The 23401-nt window shown below is 34.9% G+C and overlaps 2 protein-coding genes across 8 annotated transcripts in view; one reads left to right on the top strand and one right to left on the bottom strand.

Annotated features, from left to right (window-relative positions):
• The window catches only part of LOC105145343 (26S proteasome non-ATPase regulatory subunit 1-like), a 121097-nt gene that overhangs the window by 63513 nt on the left and 34183 nt on the right, over positions 1 to 23401 (top strand). The window lies entirely within an intron of this gene.
• Positions 4090 to 9988, bottom strand: LOC147906926 (uncharacterized). The gene has a single exon (XM_087414976.1). It carries the CDS (start codon positions 5461 to 5463, stop codon positions 4090 to 4092), a length of 1374 nt encoding a protein of 457 aa, XP_087271102.1. The 5' UTR covers positions 5464 to 9988.

Here is a 23401-nt window from a genome sequence, read left to right as displayed (position 1 = left end):
ACGTCCCTTGATGTTTCACAGTTACGAATGTTTTTCAATTCTGCAGGACTAATAGAAAGAATGATATCAGATTTTGCTTTTCGATCTTCGGTTACCCACCTGTCGTATGTAGCCTTGGATGCTATGCGTTCTGCTCCTTCTCCAGTAACTTCTGGCTTTGATTTTTCGCCCGATACATATCCTCATGTATCGTTTTTTATGAGTAGAGCCTCTGCTTGAATGCACCAGGTATTGTAGTTGTCCCTTGAAAGTATCTCAATACGCGTGGAATGAACGATGTTCGCCATTTCTCTTTACGCTGTTAATAAATCTAACGTTTGTTATTATACAGCTTGCTTGCTTCACTCGATGTATGAATCGTCCGTGTATGCGTGCTTGTGGAGAATAGCGATGTGCACGTGCTTGCCTTTCCTTTTGAGGTTAGCAAAATTCTCACGCAATCATGTGAGCGTTTCAACCTTTGAATTGTTATTATTACACGCTCTCTGGGCCCATAACCAATGTGGGGCAAAGGTAATTCGCAACACGAGACACTTAGTATAGAAATAACTGGATAATCTTTATTCTATTAAGGATAAGATACAAAGGTGTAACCCTTAGTCAAGTGAACAGAACGGAGAGTGGAGAGAGAGTTAGAAGGTAGTTAAGTGATACTTAAAGTGGCGACATCTCTGTATTAAAAGAAAAAAAAGATATTATGTTAAATATTCAACAGTATCTTTACAAACATTGCAAATTTTATTCTAATGGAAGGTTCATAAAATAATTCATTAATAATATTGCTAATATTCGACTCAATTCACAATATTATTTTCAGATTTTTTAAATTTTAATAGAATTTCTGCACGAGTCTTATAAATATAATTAATTGCTCATTTAGTTGACAGTACTTTAACGATATCAAATATTTTATTATTGGATTGATTCACATACTCGTTATACGGAGCCCAATCCACATAGCCAGCTCGAACACAATGAATGATCGAATCACAAGAATAAGTATTTGAAAACTTGAGTAACCCTTACTGGTTACGAGAGGAGGCATACTTGTTCCTGTTAAAAAGTACAAATATAATGTAAAATTGTTACAGGAATAAATAATCAAATCTAATAAGAGAAATACAAACTAAGTCGCAGGTAATAAAAATAAAAATAAAAAAGTAAAAAAGTAATCTAATATTATGAGAAATGTATATTAGAGTCATTAACACGGATTGAAATTGTGTGATGTACCGTCATAAATTATATATATTTAATTTAACAGCTAAATCAAATGAGAATAAATACCTTCTATTGTGTATCAATGTAATATAAATGTCGTCTATTTCTTAGGCAATGCGGTGAGATTAAAAATGTAGTCATTTCTCTAAGATGCTCAGAGACAATGCAAAATACACATATCAAGACAAAAAAGTTGAAATGGTAAACTATAGAAAGAAAGGGGAACATAAGAAGGAGAAAATAAAGTAGAGGGAAGAGAAAGTGGAAAGAGGGGAAGTAAAAAGAGAAAGAATGCAATTAAGAAGGAGAAAGAGATTGAATAATTTGTAAGTTTCAGGTAACGATTCAGTATCACTCTTTTTATTAAGACTTTCTGTCTTCTAATGTGAATCATTTCAAACACTAATCTCTTGTTATACGAAGAATCGCAGTCTAAAATTTTCACCTCGTTCCATCAAAATTAATACGATGATCAGTTATAACAGTAGGAGAACCAGTATTCTTCTTAATATCAGAGATATATTCGTGTAATCTCATACTTAATTTTCTTTTTGTCTAACCAACATAGCTCGCCTCACAATCGTCACAGGAAATCTTATAAACTACGTTCTGATTGGATAGAAAATTTAACTTATCTTTTTCTCTTTTTATAAGACTTTTTAATGTGTTAGGGATAGAAAAGGCTAGTTTACAATGGAACATACTGGAAACTTTCGGAAATAGATTTGACGTAAGGAATCGTAAGGAGTCGCATTCTTTGCACTTATTAACATCGTTTTTTGTGTCTTTTTTGCGCTTCTTTCTTTGTTTTTGCGTCAAATCCACTTTGTTATTATCGTTCCATAAACAATTCGAGTCCTCAGAATTCGAGTCTGTGTTAATTTTTTTTCATACTTCGAGTAGATTTCCCCGTTTTATTTTTCTTGTTCGTTCTTTCTTGCACTGCTTCTTTATTTTCTGCAGAAGTCAATAGGACGACAGATTTTTTTTATTTGCTTTGAGGAAGTAACAGATAAGGCACAAGAAAAATATCTTTCAATTTTCTTGATGCTTCCATGGGTGCTTTCTATATAACTAATCTGTGCTTCGGGTTTTCTCCATGTCTTGGTCCATTCTTGATGTGCCAACGTTTCCACGAAATGGACTGCAAGGTCCACGAAACGTTGGCACATCAAGAATGGACCAAGACATAGAGAAAACCCGCGAAGCACAGATTAGTTATATCTTTCAATTCTTTCGAAGGTATTCTCAATGCTGCAGAGTTAGTTGATGGTGCTAGTAATTGATGGTTCATCGTGCTAAAATGGCTGCTGTACTTCAAATTGTTGCTGTGCGGATCGAGAAAGATTCTCTCGAAGAAAGATTTTTTTTATTTTCTTCTGGTGTAGTCATTCTATCGGAGATCGCAAAAAAGTGGTCTGGGATGATATTTTGATTAAAAGGGAAAATTCTTGTCGAAATGAAGCCACTAATACCATTTCCGATTGTTACCGACTTATTAAAAGCGTTGCAAATCAATGAACCAACTGATATCGAGTCAATTTACGGCTAATGTGCTGTTCAACCCATGTATTACTTTCTGCTTTAAGACTGAAGAGCATGTGTGATGTACGGCGGTAAGCACAATAAGGAAACGTTGTTTTCATCTGATATTTGAAATAAATTAATTGATGAGCAGTGAGAGCAATGCCCATCTAAGATTAAAATGTTTCTATCAGGAGCTTTCCGACGCAAAAATTCCTCTTTGAACTACTTCATAAATAATTCAGAATTAATGTAAACTGATTTTTCGTTCATGTACACAGTCGATCCATGAGAGAGACTATCTTCAAATTCTGCCTTAATATTTTTACCTTTATAAACCAAAGTAGGAAGAAATCTACCTTCCGCTGAACAACAGCATATTATTGTTACAATTTCGCCTTTTTCACCTGTTGTCATTTTATGAACAACTTTTGTTCCTTTGGAGGCAACTATTTTGTTGACTTTATTTATAAGGTGAATGCCAGATTTGCTCGTCCATGAAAATATTCTGAGGCTTATTTTGAAGATTGTACTTCTTCATTTCACTCTCCAACACATCGTAGAATTGTTGGACTTTTACTCTAGACAGACCTCGAGCTCTAGCCATAGATAATCCTTCAGCTTGGCGTACCGAAATGTCTTGATTTCTTCTAAGAAATGACCACAACCAATCATAGCCAGTCATTTTCTTTTGTTTGTTAAACTTATGATTAAGATTTAAGGTTTCGGCAAATTCAAAAGCCAGTTGTCGAACAGACATATCCAAAAGGACCCCGCACAAAATAAAGAGAAACCGGTGTACAGTCAAATGGGCTGGGGATGGAGTATGTTGTAGTTCAAGACATCCCGATGAAAAAGTTGCAATGGGTACAAGCTCCGAAAATGGCCAGTTTTTTAGATAAAATGAGTCAAAAGTTGAAAATGTCGATGCCCGCAGTTACTAATATAAAATAGTGTAAGGAGTTATTTAACGATGTGATTCGAATGTATTTGTAATACATGCCTACACACGGTACGTATATGTATACAAACTACCGTCGGCATTAGCGTCATCCAATGTGCACCACGTGGAGGTTGCGCGATCGGATTTGCACATCATTTGGGCCCTGATAAGGGCCATTTTTTGTCATTGAAACATTCAAAATGGTTCAATAACTTCTCCTTCGATTTCTTCATCTTGATTATATCTATTAGCAGCATCTTTTATGTGATTAAGTAATGTGACGCTGGGATATTTAGTATTAGGTTGATGTCGTGCGTATCCTAAGAACCAGAGAACACTTGCAACATGAGCACATGAACCCAGTATTCGTGAACCTGATACACAAGTACAGTAATAACCCGTTATGGGTTCATTATTTTCATCTCCATGAGAGGTCTGTAAGCAATCCATAATTGATGCTTCGTTGCATTGCAGAATCGAGAATACACCCGAACTCTAAGAAAGCCAGCTTCATTTCTGTGTTCATCAAGTTCAAATACTTCAGATTCATCGCGCACTAGTTTGTCTTGAATATAAGCAGGTGCTAAACGTATCTGATAAATACCGACAGTTAACTCTTTCAAGAAATCGATGTCAAGTCTTGGAAAATCAAGAATCTGATTTTCATTTAAACGATTCCACATGGCATTTCTTCTTGCCAGATGCTCTGTTTCAACTCTCAGTCTCAGTGTATTTTCAGATCTTGCCTTTTGAAGCATTTGTTCAGCAAGTTCCGCGGTAGCTCCATCCATTAGTATAACGTCTCGGTACCTATTGATTATTGCTCCAGCAATTAAATAAAATGCACGTAGATTAATTGCATGAATTACCGAAATAGTATTCTTGAAAAACTTGAATATTGATTTGATATGGCCATTACGTGCTTCTATTATCCATCTGGATTTTGTGACTAATCTCGAATCATTAGCCTCTGCAGTGTCAAGTTGTCTTTGCCCTTGCTGAAGAAATGCTGGCATTTTATAATCAATTCCGAGGGCTTGCAAAAGAGGTAATACATCTCTGTAGCCGCGATCGACGATCACTATCGCATCCTCTCCTAGCCATTCTCTGAGAGTACCTGCATCTGCTTGGAACTCGTTTCGTAGCATTGCAGCGTCGTTATTTTTAGAATCTGCAAAATAAGGACCATGAATGTCTAAAATATAGCCATCTGGTGCAACTATCAACGCAGGTTTGACTAAATGACGTCCTTTGTATTGGCTAAATGATTGTCTCAGGGCTCGAAAATTGCTAGACTTCTCAATATAAGAATACGTGCCATCTATACATACGATCACTGTAGGATTATTAATATCTGGATATAGGGTATTAGAAAATTCAGTTACATGATTATTAATATAATCTTGTCGTGTGATCGCAGTTAGTCCTATATTTCGAGGTACGAAACGTGACATTAATGATTTTCTTACTGTGGCGACGGCCAAGCTAACGGCTTGCCTGCTTTGATAATTAAATAAGACTCTCAAGAAGTCATCACAAAGATCTTGACGAAGTTTACAAAGAAATGCCAATAAATCTTTTTCGTATACATATCGATGGCCGTTCGGTTCAGGTACAGGATCACAGTACTGTAGTAGTTCACGAAACTGTTCTTTTGTCATAGAGCTTAATAACTTAAAGTCTTCATCAGATAAGTTATTTTGATTGATAAAGTCAGATTCATGTGCTTTTGAAACTTTCTGTAGATTTGTAAGGAAACATTTGTAAGGAAACATTGCAATTGATAGCCAACTAATCTATAAAGTCTATTCAAATACAACCCCGGAAACAAACCCGGAAGAAGTGCTTGTAACAGAAAATCATTTTCAGCTAAATGATGTGGACAAGAACGAACTTCATCTGGAATATATACGTTCACACTTATAAATACTCTAGCCACTGGTGAAAGCCTATGAACATTATTATTAGCATTACAGATTAGACAAGTTATCATATCACTTTGTTTAAGGACGTTAAGTCGAATGCATGTAGGATCATCCTGCATATCTATTTCAGATTCAAATAATCTAAAGCATGTCATACATAAACGAGATTCATTTCGTAATTCTTCAATGGGCCTTCGAAGATCTTGTCGAAAACGAATAGCTATTTGTCGCTTATTTTCATTATTATCTCCATCGAGTTTTTTCATTACCCTTGGTTGCCCAGCAACGTCGCAGATAAAACAACGAATTCGATTTCGAAATATTCCATTTTCGAGAATAACTCGAATACATTAAAACCAGTATTCATAGTAAATAAAAGTTAGATTTACTTAATAGTTATTCCGAATCAGATTATGATAAGTAAAGGAAACATAGGCAAAAACGTTATTATTAGTCTATAACTATCTGTGGATTTATAAACGTGCCGCACCAAGCTCGATGTCATATAATAGCCGCGTTACTTCACTTTCGAGAAACGACGAGACAATATACGGCCGCTAAAGCTTCTTGTTTACAGAATTCGATTCATGCACACGTGTTATTACTAGTATAAAATAGTGTATGGAGTTGTTTATCGTATATATATATCCGAATGACGACGATAAACAACTCCATACACTACTTTATACTAGTAACTGCGGGCATCGACATTTTCAACTTTTGACTCATTTTATCTAAAAAACTGGCCATTTTCGGAGCTTGTGCCCATTGCAACTTTTCATCGAGATGTCTTGAACTACAACATACTCCATCCCCAGCCCATTTGACTGTACACCGGTTTCCCTTTATTTTGTGCGGGGTCCTTTCTTCCAATACATCATAGAAGATAACTAAAACTCATTTAAAAACTCGAGTGATGTTATTCTATTAAATAAACCATTATATTTAGATCTTTTAAACTGCGATCTTCTTGTATCCTGAGAAGCTTCATTAAAATTTTTGCAAGAGCTGAATAATTATCCCAAATTGCTTTGACTGTTCTGAAAGAACTGGCAACTTATCTTACATCAAATATCTTATCTATTGTTTTAATTCAAATGTCCAATTTAGAAGCGATTTTTTTCTAATTCCTTACAATTTTTTGCCGATTGATGATACAAGACCTCTACAAACGATTGAAAATAATTCATAGAACTTTGATCTCTTATTGCATCATGAATAGCTAATTCTAAAGAATGATTAAGATAGTGCCATGTAATTATCTTAGGAAACATATCCTTCAATTGCGTCGAGACGCCAGATTTCGTACCTAGCATTCCACTTGCACCATCGGTGACGACACACAACAAATTATTTTCAAGAAACGTTTTGTTCTAATCCATATAATTTTAAACAATCAAGTACTGCTCTCAACAATCAAATAATGGTATCAGCTTTCTCAAGTTCAATAGAATCCAAAAATATCAGTAGCAACATCATTTTCAAGGATTGTTCGAAGATAAATAATTAAGCAGGATTTTTTGCTTATGAATGTAGATTTATCAATTAGGATTGAAATTTTAAAATGTTTTTCTTTTAATTTTCTTTCTAACTGTTTTTTAAAATTACTTGCTATGAAATTAATGATTTTGATAGCACTGTAACGACTATGTTACTCCGAGATTCACACCATTTTTAATCTGTAGTTCTATTAAGTTTTTATGATCATTGTAAGGACGATTATTTTTTGCCAAATACTATTGCTGTATTGAATACCTTGCACATTGATTTTTCATAGCGAGATTTGTCAGCGGGAATAGCAAGCGCTCCTCTGCGCTGTTCGAGTCACGATGTTTAGAAGCTCGCGGTGGTGTGCACTTACCAGGCAGTTTTCACTCCCCGCACGCCAACGATCGAATGGACGAGCACGAACTTATTTGATGATCTTTAGAAATCTCGTTTCATATTGTGACCACTGCTCAATGGTATAGAAAAAAATTGACATAGAAAAATTGTTTATATACATTCTCTGTGTGCGTTTATAAACATTGTCTTATATGCGTGCTGTCGAGCGCAATGCTTTTATGCGATATGTTATAATAAAATAAAATATAAAAAGTTTAATTGTAACATCACGTTCGACTGTCGAAAAATTATCACAAAAGATTGACGAGAGACGTCTCGTCAGCAAGGAAATAACGATACAATATAAGCGGACTGGAGCACCGATTCGAGGTTCATATTTGAGTTCAATTCAGTTTGGTCAAGAATCTTCCCTCAGTCCGGAGTTACATAAGCCCGACCGTAATTCGCAAGGAAGTGTAAAGGTGCCTACTGATAGACGTGGCAAACACCGCGCGCGGCACTTTAAGGAATTAGATTCTAGGAGCTTCTGATGTCGCTTGTCGCGTGAACGCGGCGTCCGTTCGAGTGGATCATAAATAATCCAATTGGAGGACATATTGAAGAAGCAAAATAATCTCAATTTCTTATTTTCTTAGTATTTCAATAGCACAAGGCTTCTCTCTGGTTATAGTTGTAAGGAGATCAGGAGATCTCTGACACACAATCAGACGAAAGGATCCTATCTATTTTCCCATATTAAAGGAACAGATCGGATTGGCAGGATATTAAACAAACACAATATCCAAACTATCTTTAAATCGCCCAAAAAGATAAGACAAATCCTAAAGATCATAGACCTCTACTCAGCTCCGCAGGAGTATACAAAATACCTTGTTTCTGCGGGCAAGTATACATTGGAGAAACTGGAAGAATGGTCAACCTACGGATAAAGGAATACGTGATGTCAGGCTAAAACACGTCGCAATCAGTATTATCAGAACACAACATCGAAACAGGACATCAAATTGTTTGACAAAACGACCACAATAGCTAACATAACATCATACTTTTCAAGAAAATATAGAGAAGTCATAGAGATACAAAAACACCCTAACAATCTAAATAGAGATAATGGCTACATAAATAAAATATGGAAAACCATTCTCCCGGTTATTGAAGACTGACCGATTCCCCCACCTTCTCTCTCACAATTCTCTTTTTTCCTCCCTTACTACTCCAAGAAGTAGCATAATATAAAAAAGGAACGACCCGGAGGAACACCTCAATATCAGGCTGCTCTTCGCCCTGATGAAAAAGTGGACTGCAAGGTTCACGAAACGTTGGTCAAGAATGGATCTGAACACGGAGGAAATCCGCGAAACGCATAATATTTATATAAAAAGCACCCGTGGAAGTCTCAAGAATATGATCAGGAGACACGCTTGTATCTCGGCGCTAAGAATGGCGTGAGACACTGCCGTAGATCCTTTATGTGAACTCGGGGGTTGCGGAGGATTGAGGTTATTGGATCTCAATAATGACTGAACCAATCAAGTTCTATTGTTTTAACAAGATTAGAGCATACGATATCTGCGAAAATGAAAATTCATGAGTGGTTAGTGCAGTGCATTCACGTAATTAATCAGCAGCATGCAGAAGCAGATCGACGTGATAAACTGTTCGGATCATTAGCTTTGTTATTAATTATTAGAAAAAAAAGAAGCGTTTCTGGATTGCATCAATTTTTAAAAAACGCTGTGAGCATGATTTTTACCATACCTTGCCAACACTGAAATTGGAAGATCTGCGGTTCCATAATTATTTTCGGATGTCAGTCACGCAATACGAAGAGTTGTTATCTATAGTAGGTCCGCATCTAGAAAAACAATACGCTGTATAAGAGCCAAGTGCAGCAGAACGATTGATATTGACATTACGGTGACATTTTTTTATTTTTTAGTTATATGAATGTAAATGTTATCAATTATATTTTATTATATTATATTTCAGATTTCTGGCAGCTGCAGGAAATGGGTTATAAGCGCTCAGTTCCACAGTCCTTTGGTGTCCTGGAAGACAATCGAATCAGTCGCAATAAAAATAATGGAAAAAGTATGGCTAACCGAACGTGCGAACGTTGAAAACATAGCCAACGTAGGCTATGTCGAATATATTAGAAACGTGGATCCAGAACAGTTCGCGAATATTAAAAATAAAATGTTCGAAGTGTTCGAAGAAATGGAAATAGATTTTGAGGAAATAATAATGGAAGAAGTGTTATTCGACTGATTATACTAGTGATTCGAGCGAGTCACGATAGGAATCACGCAGAGAAATTTGTCTTCAGAAATCCATGCACTGTATGTGAAGCGCCGTACTAAACACTGAATAAACTAGTATTACTATACAACGAGTGGTGCCTTAACTATATGTGCAGCGTGCATGATCTGTTTGGCTGACCGATGTTGTGGGACCGATGTTGAATTTTGTAAGCACGATTATATTGATGCGCTAGGCAGTCTGCACAAATTGCAGAGTGCCAATGTATTGTACATATTTCCGTGCAACAAGTGCCCACACATTGAAAAATTATTGTGATCGAGATGTGGAAAATATGTGGGAAGATTGTAATGTAGATGATGTGATTTCTTGATAATCCGCAAAAGAGAGAGTACGAATAGGTGTACGAATATCGCCGGTACAATTTCATGCAGCGAAGCTTCACTGGCGAAGACTCCCCACTCCGTCGACAACGAAGCCAATGTTCAACGCTTTTCGCTAAGCCCTCTTACCTTTTCATGGAACGAAGTTTCCGATATCCTCGGCGATATCCCCACTACTGCGCCACGAATGAAGAAGTATTTTAAACTCAAGTCGTTTAATAGTTAGTTTTAGTTTTTAGTTAGTTTTTGTGTCAAATTGTGAAAACATGTCATTGCGATAAAGATTATAAACAAAAAGATATAACGAATATCTGAAATGGATAATGAATATCTGAATTACGTTGAGCAATTTAAACATACAATTTTAACTGTTGTAGAACTAGAGGTTAAAAGACGACGTACAGCTGCAGCAACTGCTGTGCTATATTATATGAAAAAAAAAACAGCAATATTCTAAAAAATAATGTCGAATAGCGACCATCTTCGAAAATCGCAATGAAAGCAATTTTTACTTTGCATCAGTCGCGAAATTAAGATTAGATCTTCGTTTCCATAATTATTTTAGAATGAGTGCAAGTAATTTGGAGGAATTATTACAAATTGTTGGCGCGAAACTATATATATATATATATATTCTAAGACATAACAAACTGTTCTCAGCTCTAACACAAGTGCCCAAAAATGCATAAACATTCGCAACGAATTTTGTCAATATTTCAATAATGGTGAGCAGTGTCATGGCAATACGATCGTCAAAATAATACGATCGTTAAAAATAAATAAATATCGCATGAATTTTGTTTTCAAACAATTGTATTAATCTGACTTGCGCTTCTAACTATATTAACTTATTTGCTATTTTTTATTTTTTTAAATAAACTATATTTAAAATGTAATTTTTATTTTATTATTTAAAAACATTTATATATATATATATATATATATATATAAAATATTGTATAATATTAAATAAAATTATATAATTTAAAATAAATGGCAAAATAATTTTTCAACATAAATATATTAACTCATCATACCGTATTCGAGGTAAGATTCCTCGTATTATAATAATTAAAAATAGTAACAAATTAATATATAATCACGCCCATATTGAAACAACTAAATCTGTAAATATACTCATCACCAAATACCTAAAAAAAAATAACCATTCCATACTAAGAAGGATTAAAAGAAGAGCCAAAACAATTTATAATATTCTTCATCCGCTTATCTTATCTCTGTCTTCTTTTTAGCATCAATTGTTTGTTAATTGAAATATCTTTTTAAATCTTATTTTTTATTATAAATAAATTTATAAATAAATTTTTTATTATAAATAAATAGATGTGATTATTATTGCGTCATATAACCATTATACATATTTATCATTTTTATTTCCTAATAAAACTTTGTAAACATTTTATAAGTTCCTATGTCATTTTATATACATTAGGCATATATTTTTCATGAATCGTATATTTCACCCACGAATGGCTCACTACTTATATGGAATATACAGTAAAAATACAAGAGTTTTAAAGTTATTTTTTAAATAAAAAATAAATACTTTTTCCAGTAGTAGATAACTTTTGAACTAAGGGTGAGCACACACACAAACGAAAATTCCGACGGGGCGTTTGTGAGCAAACGATGAGCAAACGAATGCAAAAAAAATATTCACTTTTTTAATAATTTAAATTTCGTATAACTTTTGAATTAAGGTGAGCAAACGAAAATTCCGACGAAGCATTCGTGAGCAAACGATGAGCAAATGAGAATGCAAAAAGAAAATATTCGATTTTTTAATATTGGGAGGACCAGTTTCACATGGGCAAAACCAGAGCGAGTGGAACAAGACACGATGTTGAAAAGTATATATAAAAACAGTGTAGAAGATGTGATGTATGTTCTCAGTAATCCGCGGAGGAGAAACAAAGATGTGCGAATATCTCCAGTGCAGTTCCTACGTGATCGAGAATTAGATATACGCAGTGAGAAACAGAGAGTCGTTATCAAAAAGGAACGTTTCGACCGACTGATACACTCTACACGAAAAGTGTATACGTGGTTACGAGAAGAATGTAAGAACAATGACTATAAAAATATAAATTTCAATATAATAAAGGACAATTATTATTGGGTGAAGAAAATCGTAGATAAGAATGAGCGTCGTTGCAGATGGATTAAGATTTCCGTTAGTGACAAATGTGTCGAACTGCTGATGATTGATAATTTATGTTCGTAGATTTTTTGGGTCCAGATAGAAGCACCTTTAAAAACCTATTTCATGATGAGTGCAATGATGAGATCAATATCTTAAATGTGAAGAATGTATCTTTGCCTGGAGAGATACAATGCCGAATTGCTAAAACATTATGATATTCTAGATATATCATGCAACGCATGTGGACGAGTCATGTGCAAGTGCTCCGTGGAAGAGTGTGACGTGATCTAAAAGACTGTAAAAAAAGACATGGAAAATCATGGAACGCAAACTGCTGGAACAGTGCGGCTAGATCGCTACTCCGGTGGAGTGTTTCGCGTGGGTGCAACGATGCGACGAATGCATCGAGCGGCTCAAAGAACTTTATCGTGCCAAGTGTCCGCGCCTCGTCGTTGGACACAAACAATCCGTGATGGCGAGGATTTAGTACTGATGAAGTCTGTCCCGACTTCATCGCTGCGCGAGAGCGAGCGAGACAACGAGAGAGCGCCCATCCTTCTCGCTTTACTAGTAACTTGTAAACACAAGCAAATAATAGAGCGAAAAGGACGGCCGCTCTCTTGTTGTCTCACTTCCTCTACTAGTCGCTTATTATAAGCAACCGAAAACCTAAAATGTGCTTTCTCGGCTGTTCGGCGTGTTCCTATACAAGGGAAAAAGGAACATATACATTCTAGATAACGATAGATTTTAATAATTATATAACCCTCCCATTAATTAATAGCAAAAATGATTTTAACGATTTAATGATTTAAAAAAAATTAATATGTGTTTCAAACGTGACGTTTTTCGTAATATCTTTCCAATGCACTTACATATTTTCTTTGGAAATATGCTTGTGTTGATATCTTTTTTTCAAAATTTGAAAATACTAAGAGCGAACAAGACAATCGGGTGTGATAAGAGTGAATGAAACAGCGTTTCACTGGAGCGTGAAGCGAACTGAATGTTTTCTCAGTCGCTCGAGTTCGAGAGGTAAGAGGATATTATAGATAACATACAATTTTTAATAAATTGTAGTTACGGTGAACCCCTTCCCATTAATCCAAAGTATAAATCATATCAAAACGTAATATTTAACGAAGTACAGGGCAGCATAACTTCCTTTTTTCAAAACTTAATAAAACCCATTGTATGAATCAAAACATTTATATTTTTTTTATAATGTAGGCGCATACCTAAAATTTTGTTTTACATAGTTTTGAAGATCAAATCAGATAGGTGACGTCCCCCATTCTCCATACATTGAGTAAACCGATTTCTGGCGTTTGTCATGACTCTTGCCAGCATAGCAGGCGTTATGTTGGCAATTTCTTCCTGGATGTTGGTCTTCAAATCTTGTAGGGTACTTGGACGGTTCACATAAACACGGGATTTCAAAAAACCTCATAGAAAAAAATCACGAGGGGTCAAATCGGGAGAGCGGGCCGGCCACTCCAAATCGCCCCTAATTGAGATGAGGCGCTCTGGGAAGTGTTCCCTCAATACAGCCATCGATGCTCTTGAAGTGTGTGCCGTTGCACCGTCTTGTTGGAACCAAATGTCCCCTAAGTCCAACTTATCTAGCCGTGGAAAAAAAAATTCCTGTAACATGTTTAAATACCGGTCCGAATTCACTGTCACTGCGACTTCATTCTCCTCAAAGAACCAGGGACCAATAATTCCAGCTGAGGAAATTGCACACCACACTGTAACTTTAGGTGAATGCAAACGCCTTTGATGCAATTCTCGAGGATTGGTGTCAGTCCAGTAGCGCATGTTTTGTTTGTTGACGGATTCACACAAATGAAAATGGGCTTCATCACTAAAAAAAACAATAGCGTCCTCAGAAACGACTTCAAGAAGAACCTCACACGCGTTCCTCCGAGAATTGAAGTCATGCTCAGAAAGTTCATGCGCAATCGCCATCTTGTAAGGATGGAAATGAAGATCATCATGAAGAATTCTCCTCACAGAACGATCGAACGATCAAAGTCCAAGGGCAGACGCATGTTTGCGCGCAGAACGCTGTGGTGATCGCAAAATTGAAGCTCTCACTGCCTCAATGTTTTCAGGTGATCTAATGGGCCGAGGGACTCCAGTTCTTCGTCTTGTCGCATTTGCAGTTTGTCTGAACGTAGTAACCCACGTAACAATTGATTTCCAATCCGGGACAGGGGCCAACGGGGCTAAATTAAAGCGATTCCGAAAGGCGCGTTGGGTTGCGATCACAGAACATCCGCTCGAAAAGTAGGCCTCGACGGCAAAAGCACGCTCCTCACTGTTCCAACGCATGATGGCGACTGAACTGTGTCGGGACAAAACTTTATACTCCCGCCTCTCGAACGAGACCACTAGCGCTCCGCTACGACATCAACCCACTGAATGGCGCGCATTTCAAAAAAGGAAGTTATGCTGCCGCACCCTGTATTAATTATTTAAAATTAATTTATCATAGAAATTATATACCATGTTTATAAGTGAGAAACGTATTAGTCGTCATGATCAAGTCTTTTCTTGTTTTTCGTAGCTTTTTCTGAAATAAGTAATAGTAGATGTAAACATATTCGGTCAAATATATTTTCAGGTAATTATTGAAATTATTCGTGTGTGTACTTGTAACAACTGTAGGAAGAATTCGTTTTTCAATAGACAATGAATTACTTTAAAATTGCATATAAAGGCTTTTATACATTTCAAACTTACGTTGATGTTACGTCCTACAGACGCCACGATTCTTTTCTTCGGCTCCAGGTCGTGAACTATGGTTGATGTCTGCGAGACTCGAGCGGAGCCTTCTGATAACGGTCTGATAGAATTGAAAAAAGGGATCGGACAAGCTCCGCGAAAACTCGTAAACGCCAATCAACCCAGAAGGAACAACCTTATTGGCCCAAAAAGTGACAAGATTGCAAAAGACATAAATGAAGTCACGCAATAGTAAAAAGTCAAGTTTTGTCGTCCCAGATTGACCAACAATTTTATCTTAGAAAAACAGACGCCACGTCGCGCTTAAAAAAATCATATAAAACGCATGGGATAATTTCCCATAGTAGCGTTATCTAAGCTCAGACTCGCGACTGACAATTTCCGCGAGGATGAGACAGAATTCTTCATCCGTCTGGAGCAATCTTGCCTCTTTAAAGAAAAACGTAAATTACTTCTTTTCTTCTCGAAACTCTAACGATGCACTTTAGATTAACAACAATAGGACGTTAAAAATCATAAATCTTGCAACTAACTATTGCATCAGATAAAGGGCACAACGCCCTTTTTTCGGAGTATAAATCAAAGCGCAGAGCATCAATACAAAAATCACCCGATTCACGTTAATACAGAACCGCGTAAGTTCGCGAGTGCATTAAAACATTGTCGAAATCAGCTACGGTCAGTACGGAAATCAGCCCACAAGAATCCGCGGTAGTCACGCCAGTTTGCGTTTTTTTTACGCAAGTGCAAAGAGAAAAAGGATAAATTGTGGGCAGCAATCATCATCGCGATCACCCAGACATTCGCCACTGTGACTGCCCTTCTGGCGTTCTCCATGGATAGCGGACTTCCTCGTGCATTTCAACTGATAGCTACTCGAAATCTCCTGGACTCACCAGCTAATCAGTAAGTCGCCCTGCCATTCTTTCCGATTCATTCACACGTCTCCTCGCATAAAAAACAAACATATATACACACTTATACGTGTTTCTAATGAAACATATATATATATATTTTACTCTTCGATTATAGTGCGTGCTAGTTAATTAGAAAACGGGGATGAACCCTTTACGTCAGGAGAAGTAGACGGAACCATCCGCATAGCCAAGCCACAACCGTGCCGCCACAACCGACGACCGCTATCCTGAGGTCTCCTCGCCAGTATCAGCTCAGACACAACCGTTAAACCTCATCTCTCTCCCTGTCATCGATCCCGCCATCCAAGAAATCTTGAATTATTCCCCTCCTTTCAAAGGACGATTCCCTCTCTCTCCTTCTCTCGAAGAAGGATTTCCTCTCTTTCTCTCGAAGAAGGATTTCCTCTCCCTCTTTTTAAACCAGTTTCCAACTCCTTAATCGGATCCCGTGCTGATCGACTGGAATCAACTTTATTTAGACTATATTCGTCCTCCTCCAATGAAGAGGATAAAATAGTTACAGTCTACATTCCAGGCAACCCCTTACACCGTCTTGTACAAGTACCTCATCCCTTGTGCTTTTGCACCACTTTCCTCGCCTCCAATACCACCCAATAACCTTATTTCCTTTTCTCATACGTACATACATACGCACACACACACGCGCGCGCGCGCGCGCACTTCCATAACTAATTTCTTACTCAATCACATTACACAAAAATCGATTGTAATTACAAGGATAAGTTTTCTTATTTTTATATAAAAAAAAATATATGTACAAATATCTTTGAGTTATCTTATGTAATTTTCTTTTTTTTATTAATAAATGTAAATCAGTTATATTTTCCCAGCTGCCATTTATTGGAATCACCCTGCATTGTTTTCCCTTTAAATGCCTGAGATCGCACGAGGTCCAGTCCCGAGTCAAAAGGATTAAGTTCTTTGAATAAAAAGTAGGATCGACGTTTGCACTGTCCCTTGGAACAGGTGTCATAGCGCCCCTTCGGGACGTTGACCCATATTCGAAAAGGTGCGTGCGACTCACAACTATTCGCCTCTGTGCGTATATCTGTGAGATTGAGTCTAACCGTTCTTCTATACCCTCTCCATTCTCTCTCATTATCTCCTTCACCGAATTTCTAAGGATTTGGACGTAACAGACCAAATGAATTTTTGGGAGCTCGTCCGGAATACAAGTGCTATCTTAGGAGACGAGAATGAATATGAGAAATTCTGGCGATAAATCTGAAGTAGAAAGCCTTTATAAAACTGCTATAGAAAATCTGAATAAGTTAAAGTACGAGTACACAAAACACATTACACATCTCCACTCCCCTTAAATCCTCTGAATCTAAATCTGAAACGGCGGGATTCTCTTTGGATGAATCCCGCCGTTTCAGATTTAGATTCGGAGGATTTGAGGGGAGTGGAGGTGTGTATTGTGTAAATATTTAAAAGAAGTTTATGGCGCTTCAAAAAATATATACCAACTGCAAGGCGAGTAGGCCTTATTTATCAACGGATGAGGAGGACGTAATCACATACGGATAAAGGATTTTAGGAAAACAAATAATAGAAGCCCATAAAATTTCGAGAAATACCCTTTTCGATCAAAGTATTAAACCATCTTTAGAAAAAGACATGTGTAAGTGTTTTATTAGAGGATTAAAACCAGAAATTGAGCAAAGAATAACAAGGAATTTAGGCATTCAAGAAACGATAGCCGATACGAATAGAAAGAGAACTTCGTTCGATGACAGATTTGTGACAGAATCAGGAAAGTAAAGCGCTGAATACGAATAAACGGGAAACCTGTCAAATTTGTTATAAAGAAGGACATTAGCTTCAAACTGTAGAAAATTAACTAATTTTGGAACAGAGATTTTAATATGTCAAATCTGCAAAAAACGGTTCAATTGGATGTAATTGGATTGAAAAATTGCATTCCCTATTCAAAATTTTGAATTAAAAAGTATTCACAATTGTGTTTGTGTGCACAGAAAAAGATAATATTATTTTTAGATTGAAATTCTTAGATTGATAGAGATATGCTTCATGCAATTCCTATAAATAAATAAAAATGTATTCAGAATTGAAAAGCATTTTAACATTCGTGAATCAATATTTTTGAAAATCTGAACCCATTTCAATTCATTTCAATCCATTCTCGTTTGCTGGGCACTGACCGCGGATTCGGCGGTGTCTCGACTTATCCGAATTGTCAAACTTTTGTCAAAATATATAAAACAAATCAGTGTTTGGCGAAGAAGAACATTCTCGAGAAGCACCAGCAAATCATTCTCGAGAAATTCTGCGTATTGTGTTGAGACGTGGCGGTAAAAAATGAGGGCCGATCTAAAAATTACCAATTGTAAATACATTAGAAAAAAGTATGGAAGAAAAGATATTTTTTTATGATTCACAAGAATATTTATCATTCAGTCCTTTAATATCTCTACCCATATATTGACCAACGATATTGGAAGGCGTTTTCGCAATGGCATGTGGATTTTTTAATTGCTGGAGCACATGATTTCTCGAATTGAACACACCATTCGGCGTAAAAATGGCCCCATCCGTTCATACGATACAATCAGGAAATGATGCATTTTGATATTGTGCAAGAAACCCTGCGCATATTTTATTGATGTTTAATCTGCAAAAAAGCGTTATGATTATCGAAGAAAAAGAATATGAAAATACCTTCACAAAAATGGACACGCGGTGCTTCGTTTCGCTCCAATAATTGCTATACGCGTTGATAATGAAACGATCGTAAATTATTCTGTTATAAAATGCGATGCATCGTATATCGTGATAAATCGAGCTGCACGACGCACACTAGTTCCAAGATTTTCCTTGAACATATGAAGAACTTCTTCGAAACCGATGTTGTGATGTACCAGTGCACCACCACGGTTTCGCTTATCCAACAGGAGACTCCCAGTTTCCTTCGCCCGTAGGATACATTTCCTAATGACTTTTGACGAAGAATGCCGCTCGTAATTGGAAATTCGCTCCGCGTAAATACGCGCCGCGAGTTCAGTCTTTCATCAGCCCATAACAGATAATCTCATCTGTGTACTCTACCGTAATATACGACATTTTTATAAGCGCACGTTATGCATAATATGGCCTCTCTCTGTAAAAAAGAACCCCGAAAGGTGAGAGGCAATGGGACTCTTGAAAAAAACACCCCGAAAGATGAGAATCTTATAACATTTTTTGCAAAAATTATAAATTTTAACATATATAACTACCATATTCAGATCGCCATTTTGAATTTTATATCTTTAACACCATATTTAAAATCATCGACCCAAAAATTGGAAATTTGAATTCTGTGATGACAAGAATTTTTTAAATTTGCTCATTTTGATAAAAAAATAATAAAAATTTTGATGTATCTGGATGCCATATTGGGTCAGCCATTTTGAATTTCATACTTTTGACGTAAGAGTTTAGCGACCCCAAAAACTCCCTAATATATTTTACTTTTTAAAATTTTCAACTTATTTCACCTAATATGTTAAATCTATCCATTATATCTTTAAGGGGCATTATACCTTTCATCCTTCAGAGTAAACCATGGCCGATAAAAAAAATACGTGTCAAATATTTTTCAAAGTTCTACAAATATGCAAAGTTTCATTAAAAACGATGAGTGACACTTCCGTAGGTTTATTTGTAAGAGGATATTGTATTAATGCATAATTTTGTTTAGATTTAATGAAACGATTGTGTTGATTCTTCATTTTTATATTATATTAAATTGAAATCAATGATTTATTACGTATTAATTTTTTCAATTAGTTTAATTTCAATGATTCATTTTAAATTACATTTTTATGAGATTACATTACTATTTATACATTTTTCACAAATTTGGCCATGTACAATCTGTTATACAGAAAATTTATTCTTCAGTACTTATATAAATCATATACCTAATACATGGCTATTTCTTTTATATAATATTACATATTATTAATTTTCCTTTGTTTGAACATATAAGTAAATATTAAGATGGAAACACGTTTGTACAATTAATTTTTTTCGTATTATAAACACAATGTATATATAACTATACGATATTATATCACACAGTGTACATATTTTATTTTGTATGATAGGGAAGTCATAATCCTTTATTTCCGCTGGCTACCTATTTAAAAGATATAATTGACAAAAGTCTAAAAAAAGAATTTAATTACATAAAAAATAGCTTTGAACTTGTTAACAAACTTAATGGTATAACATTAAATTCTGATGGTATCTTTCGATATAGTGTCTATGTATACTAATATACCTGAAGACTTAGTCGTGAAGAGTATTGAAATAAGATGAAATTCTATTTCACTGAATATGAACATTCCTAAGAATGAATTTTTGAAGGCCATCTCTTTAGTCTTTAATTCCACTTATTTCAAATTTAATAACCACTTTTTAACTGTTTTTCAAACAGATCTTTGGTATGCCCATGGGACCTATCTTGGCGGATATAGTAATACAAGACCTGGAAAAAACATTTTTTCTAGTATGAATATAAACATTCCAATCTATTATAGATATGTTGATGATATCATTTTACTGATCAACCAAATTAACGAAATTTTAAATAAATTTAACTCGTATCATGACAGACTGAAATTTATTTGTGAACATAATAATGACGGTTCCATTAATTTTCTTGACGTGAGTGGAAAATGGATACATTAAATTTGACAATTACAAAAAACCGACTAACTCAGGACGGTATCTTAAGGGGATGCTGGAGCGAAGGCCGAACTTGATCAAGGTCGATATTACAGGTTTTAATTTCCAATGTATAAGCTGCTTACGCCCTCTGAAGTTAATATGATCATGCAGGAAATTCGATCGATTAATTATCGATATTTTTATTCCGTTTCCTACATTACCATCTTAACAGGGACGTGTATTAGGGTCGGTCCCACAATGTAAGATTTATTTTGGAAAATTTTCCAATTTTAGAATTGAAAAAAAAATAAACATAATTGAAGTTAATCTTATATTTGTAGAATCGGACCTTAGAAATTTAGTTGCATTATATACATATTTAGTTGTATTATATACACATGCAATGTAGGCCGTGTTCTAATATATATCACCAGTACTAAAAGTCTGTAATATACATAAAATACAGATTTTTAATTAATAGATATATCGATACGAAACCGTAATAGCACTTTTTTCTTACATCCAATGCCATTTTAGGTTACGATAATATATTATCATAAATGAATATCATAATATATATATATATATATATATATATATATATATATATATATATATTAGGTGTTGGAATTAATTCGTAGCGTTTTACAAGTGATGGGAAGTACTTTCATTAATGTATTTTTTAATGCTCATGTGAAATAAATAACATTCTTTCATTTAAAAACGCTACGAATTAATTCCAACACCTAATATATATATATATATATATATATATATATATATATAGATATTCATGCAGATATTCTCTATGTCCATTTTTATGCAATATTAAAATTTTATATTATAATGTGTATAATGATATATAAAATGTAATTCTAACGTTGTATATAAAAAGACATTCATGAATACGAATTACAATTACATTTTATGTGTATTATAATATATGTGTATATACACAATAACACAAAAAATATTATACTATTATTGACATATTAGTGAAGACATAAACATGTTAGTGAATTAATGATATATGCAATATTAAAATTATATTTTGTACATTATTGTGTATATATACATTATAATACATATAAAATATAATTATAATTTATATTCACTAATAATGTTCTGTTATATGTTACAACAATGTTAGAATTATCATAGTATAATGTACATACAATTTTCTATATTAGATATATAGTCGACATATTAGTAATGTATAAGTACTATAAGTATCTATCTCTTTTTATTAGACAGAGTAAAAAGAGTTACATTATGTATGTGCAATGTCGTATTCATTTATATATATATATATATATATATATATATATATATATATATGAAACACGTGTCCATATATTGACAATAATATATGTTACATCTTGACTAAATCCTAAATGATATTGATCATAGGAAAAAGTGATACTACAACTGTATTTTGATATTCACTGCGAGTACTGAAAATACGTAACTATAGATTTTCAGTATTGACAGTGTACATTGACACATGGGCCTAAGCATTTTTCCTGTCGTACAATGTCATTTTAGGTTAGGATGTGATATGTATTAGCTATACATATATATATTGTATTACACATATAATATACATAGCTATACCTATTTTTTGTTATGTTTAATAAAAATATGTAGAAGTTAATCATATTAAAATATTGGTGATGTACTTAAATATAATACACACATAGGCAATATTGTACAATATTGCATATATGTACTATAATGTGTGAATATACATACGTTGCAGATAGAAGTTATCAATGCTAAGCTGTTTATGTATTCCCTGTGTTTAAATGTGCAATATTAAAATTATATACATATATAAAATATATATATATATATATATATATATATACACATAAAATGAGGATTTATCAGAGGATTCGTAATTTGATTATTTTTTTTAAGATGTTACGTCTGATCATCTGCGTTTGACTATCGTTAACTTTGATTTATGTTCGTTGTATGTACAGGGTGGCCCATTTTAATCGATCCACCCAAATATCTCCAAAAGTATGCACTGTATCAAAAAATTGTTCAAACAAAAGTTGTTCAGGACAACGGGGGCCATCTTTGTGCAATATTAGTTTTGACCTTGAACTCAATTTTCAAGGTTATTTAAAGGTCAACCTAACTTTTTTAAATGGAAACCCCTATTTTTAATACCGGATTCGGAAAGAGCGGGAAATTTTACGTCCGAAATGATATTTTGTAATTTAATAGATTGACCTTCAGAAGGTCAAATATTAAAAAATCGTCCAGACGTTGTTTTCTTTGAGCATCAGAGGATTTATAGGGGAATAAATGTTTGAGTGGACTTGGAAGTCAACGACCTTGACCATCTTGACCGCGGCAAACTTTCAAGGTCATTCAATATAAATTTTTTGATGAACATCTTACTTTTAGCATTACCCAAAAACAACGATGTGGACGTAGTAAGTTCTGTTTTCTTTGGGGTGCTTCATTACTGTAAGTCCCCTTGCCTCTGACTTTCACTTTATTGAAGCAAATGTTCAAAATTGCCTCCATCAACTTCAAGACACAAATTTACACGCCTTTGAAAATGTTGCACTGCCCTTAGCAAAGTATCCCTTGGGATTACTGCGCAAGCGCGACGAATACGGCCTATCATGTCTTCTCTGGTTGTTGGTCGTTGTTTAAAAACAGCATCTTTTAAGAAGCCCCATAAATAGAAATCCGGAGGTGTCATGTCTGGTGAACACGGAGGCCAGTTAACTGGACCTCCTCGTCCAATCCACCTG

This window comes from Acromyrmex echinatior, chromosome 17 (genome assembly GCF_024713525.1).
Source record: "Acromyrmex echinatior isolate Ae372 chromosome 17, ASM2471352v2, whole genome shotgun sequence".
NCBI lineage: Eukaryota > Metazoa > Arthropoda > Insecta > Hymenoptera > Formicidae > Acromyrmex > Acromyrmex echinatior.
Note: the sequence above shows the minus strand (reverse complement) of the source record. Positions and strands in the feature narration are given on the sequence as shown.

Excerpts from the sequence above, each read along its gene's own strand:
- LOC147906926 (XM_087414976.1), bottom strand. The coding sequence starts at position 5,463 with ATGTTTCCTTACAAATGTTTCCTTACAAATCTACAGAAAGTTTCAAAA.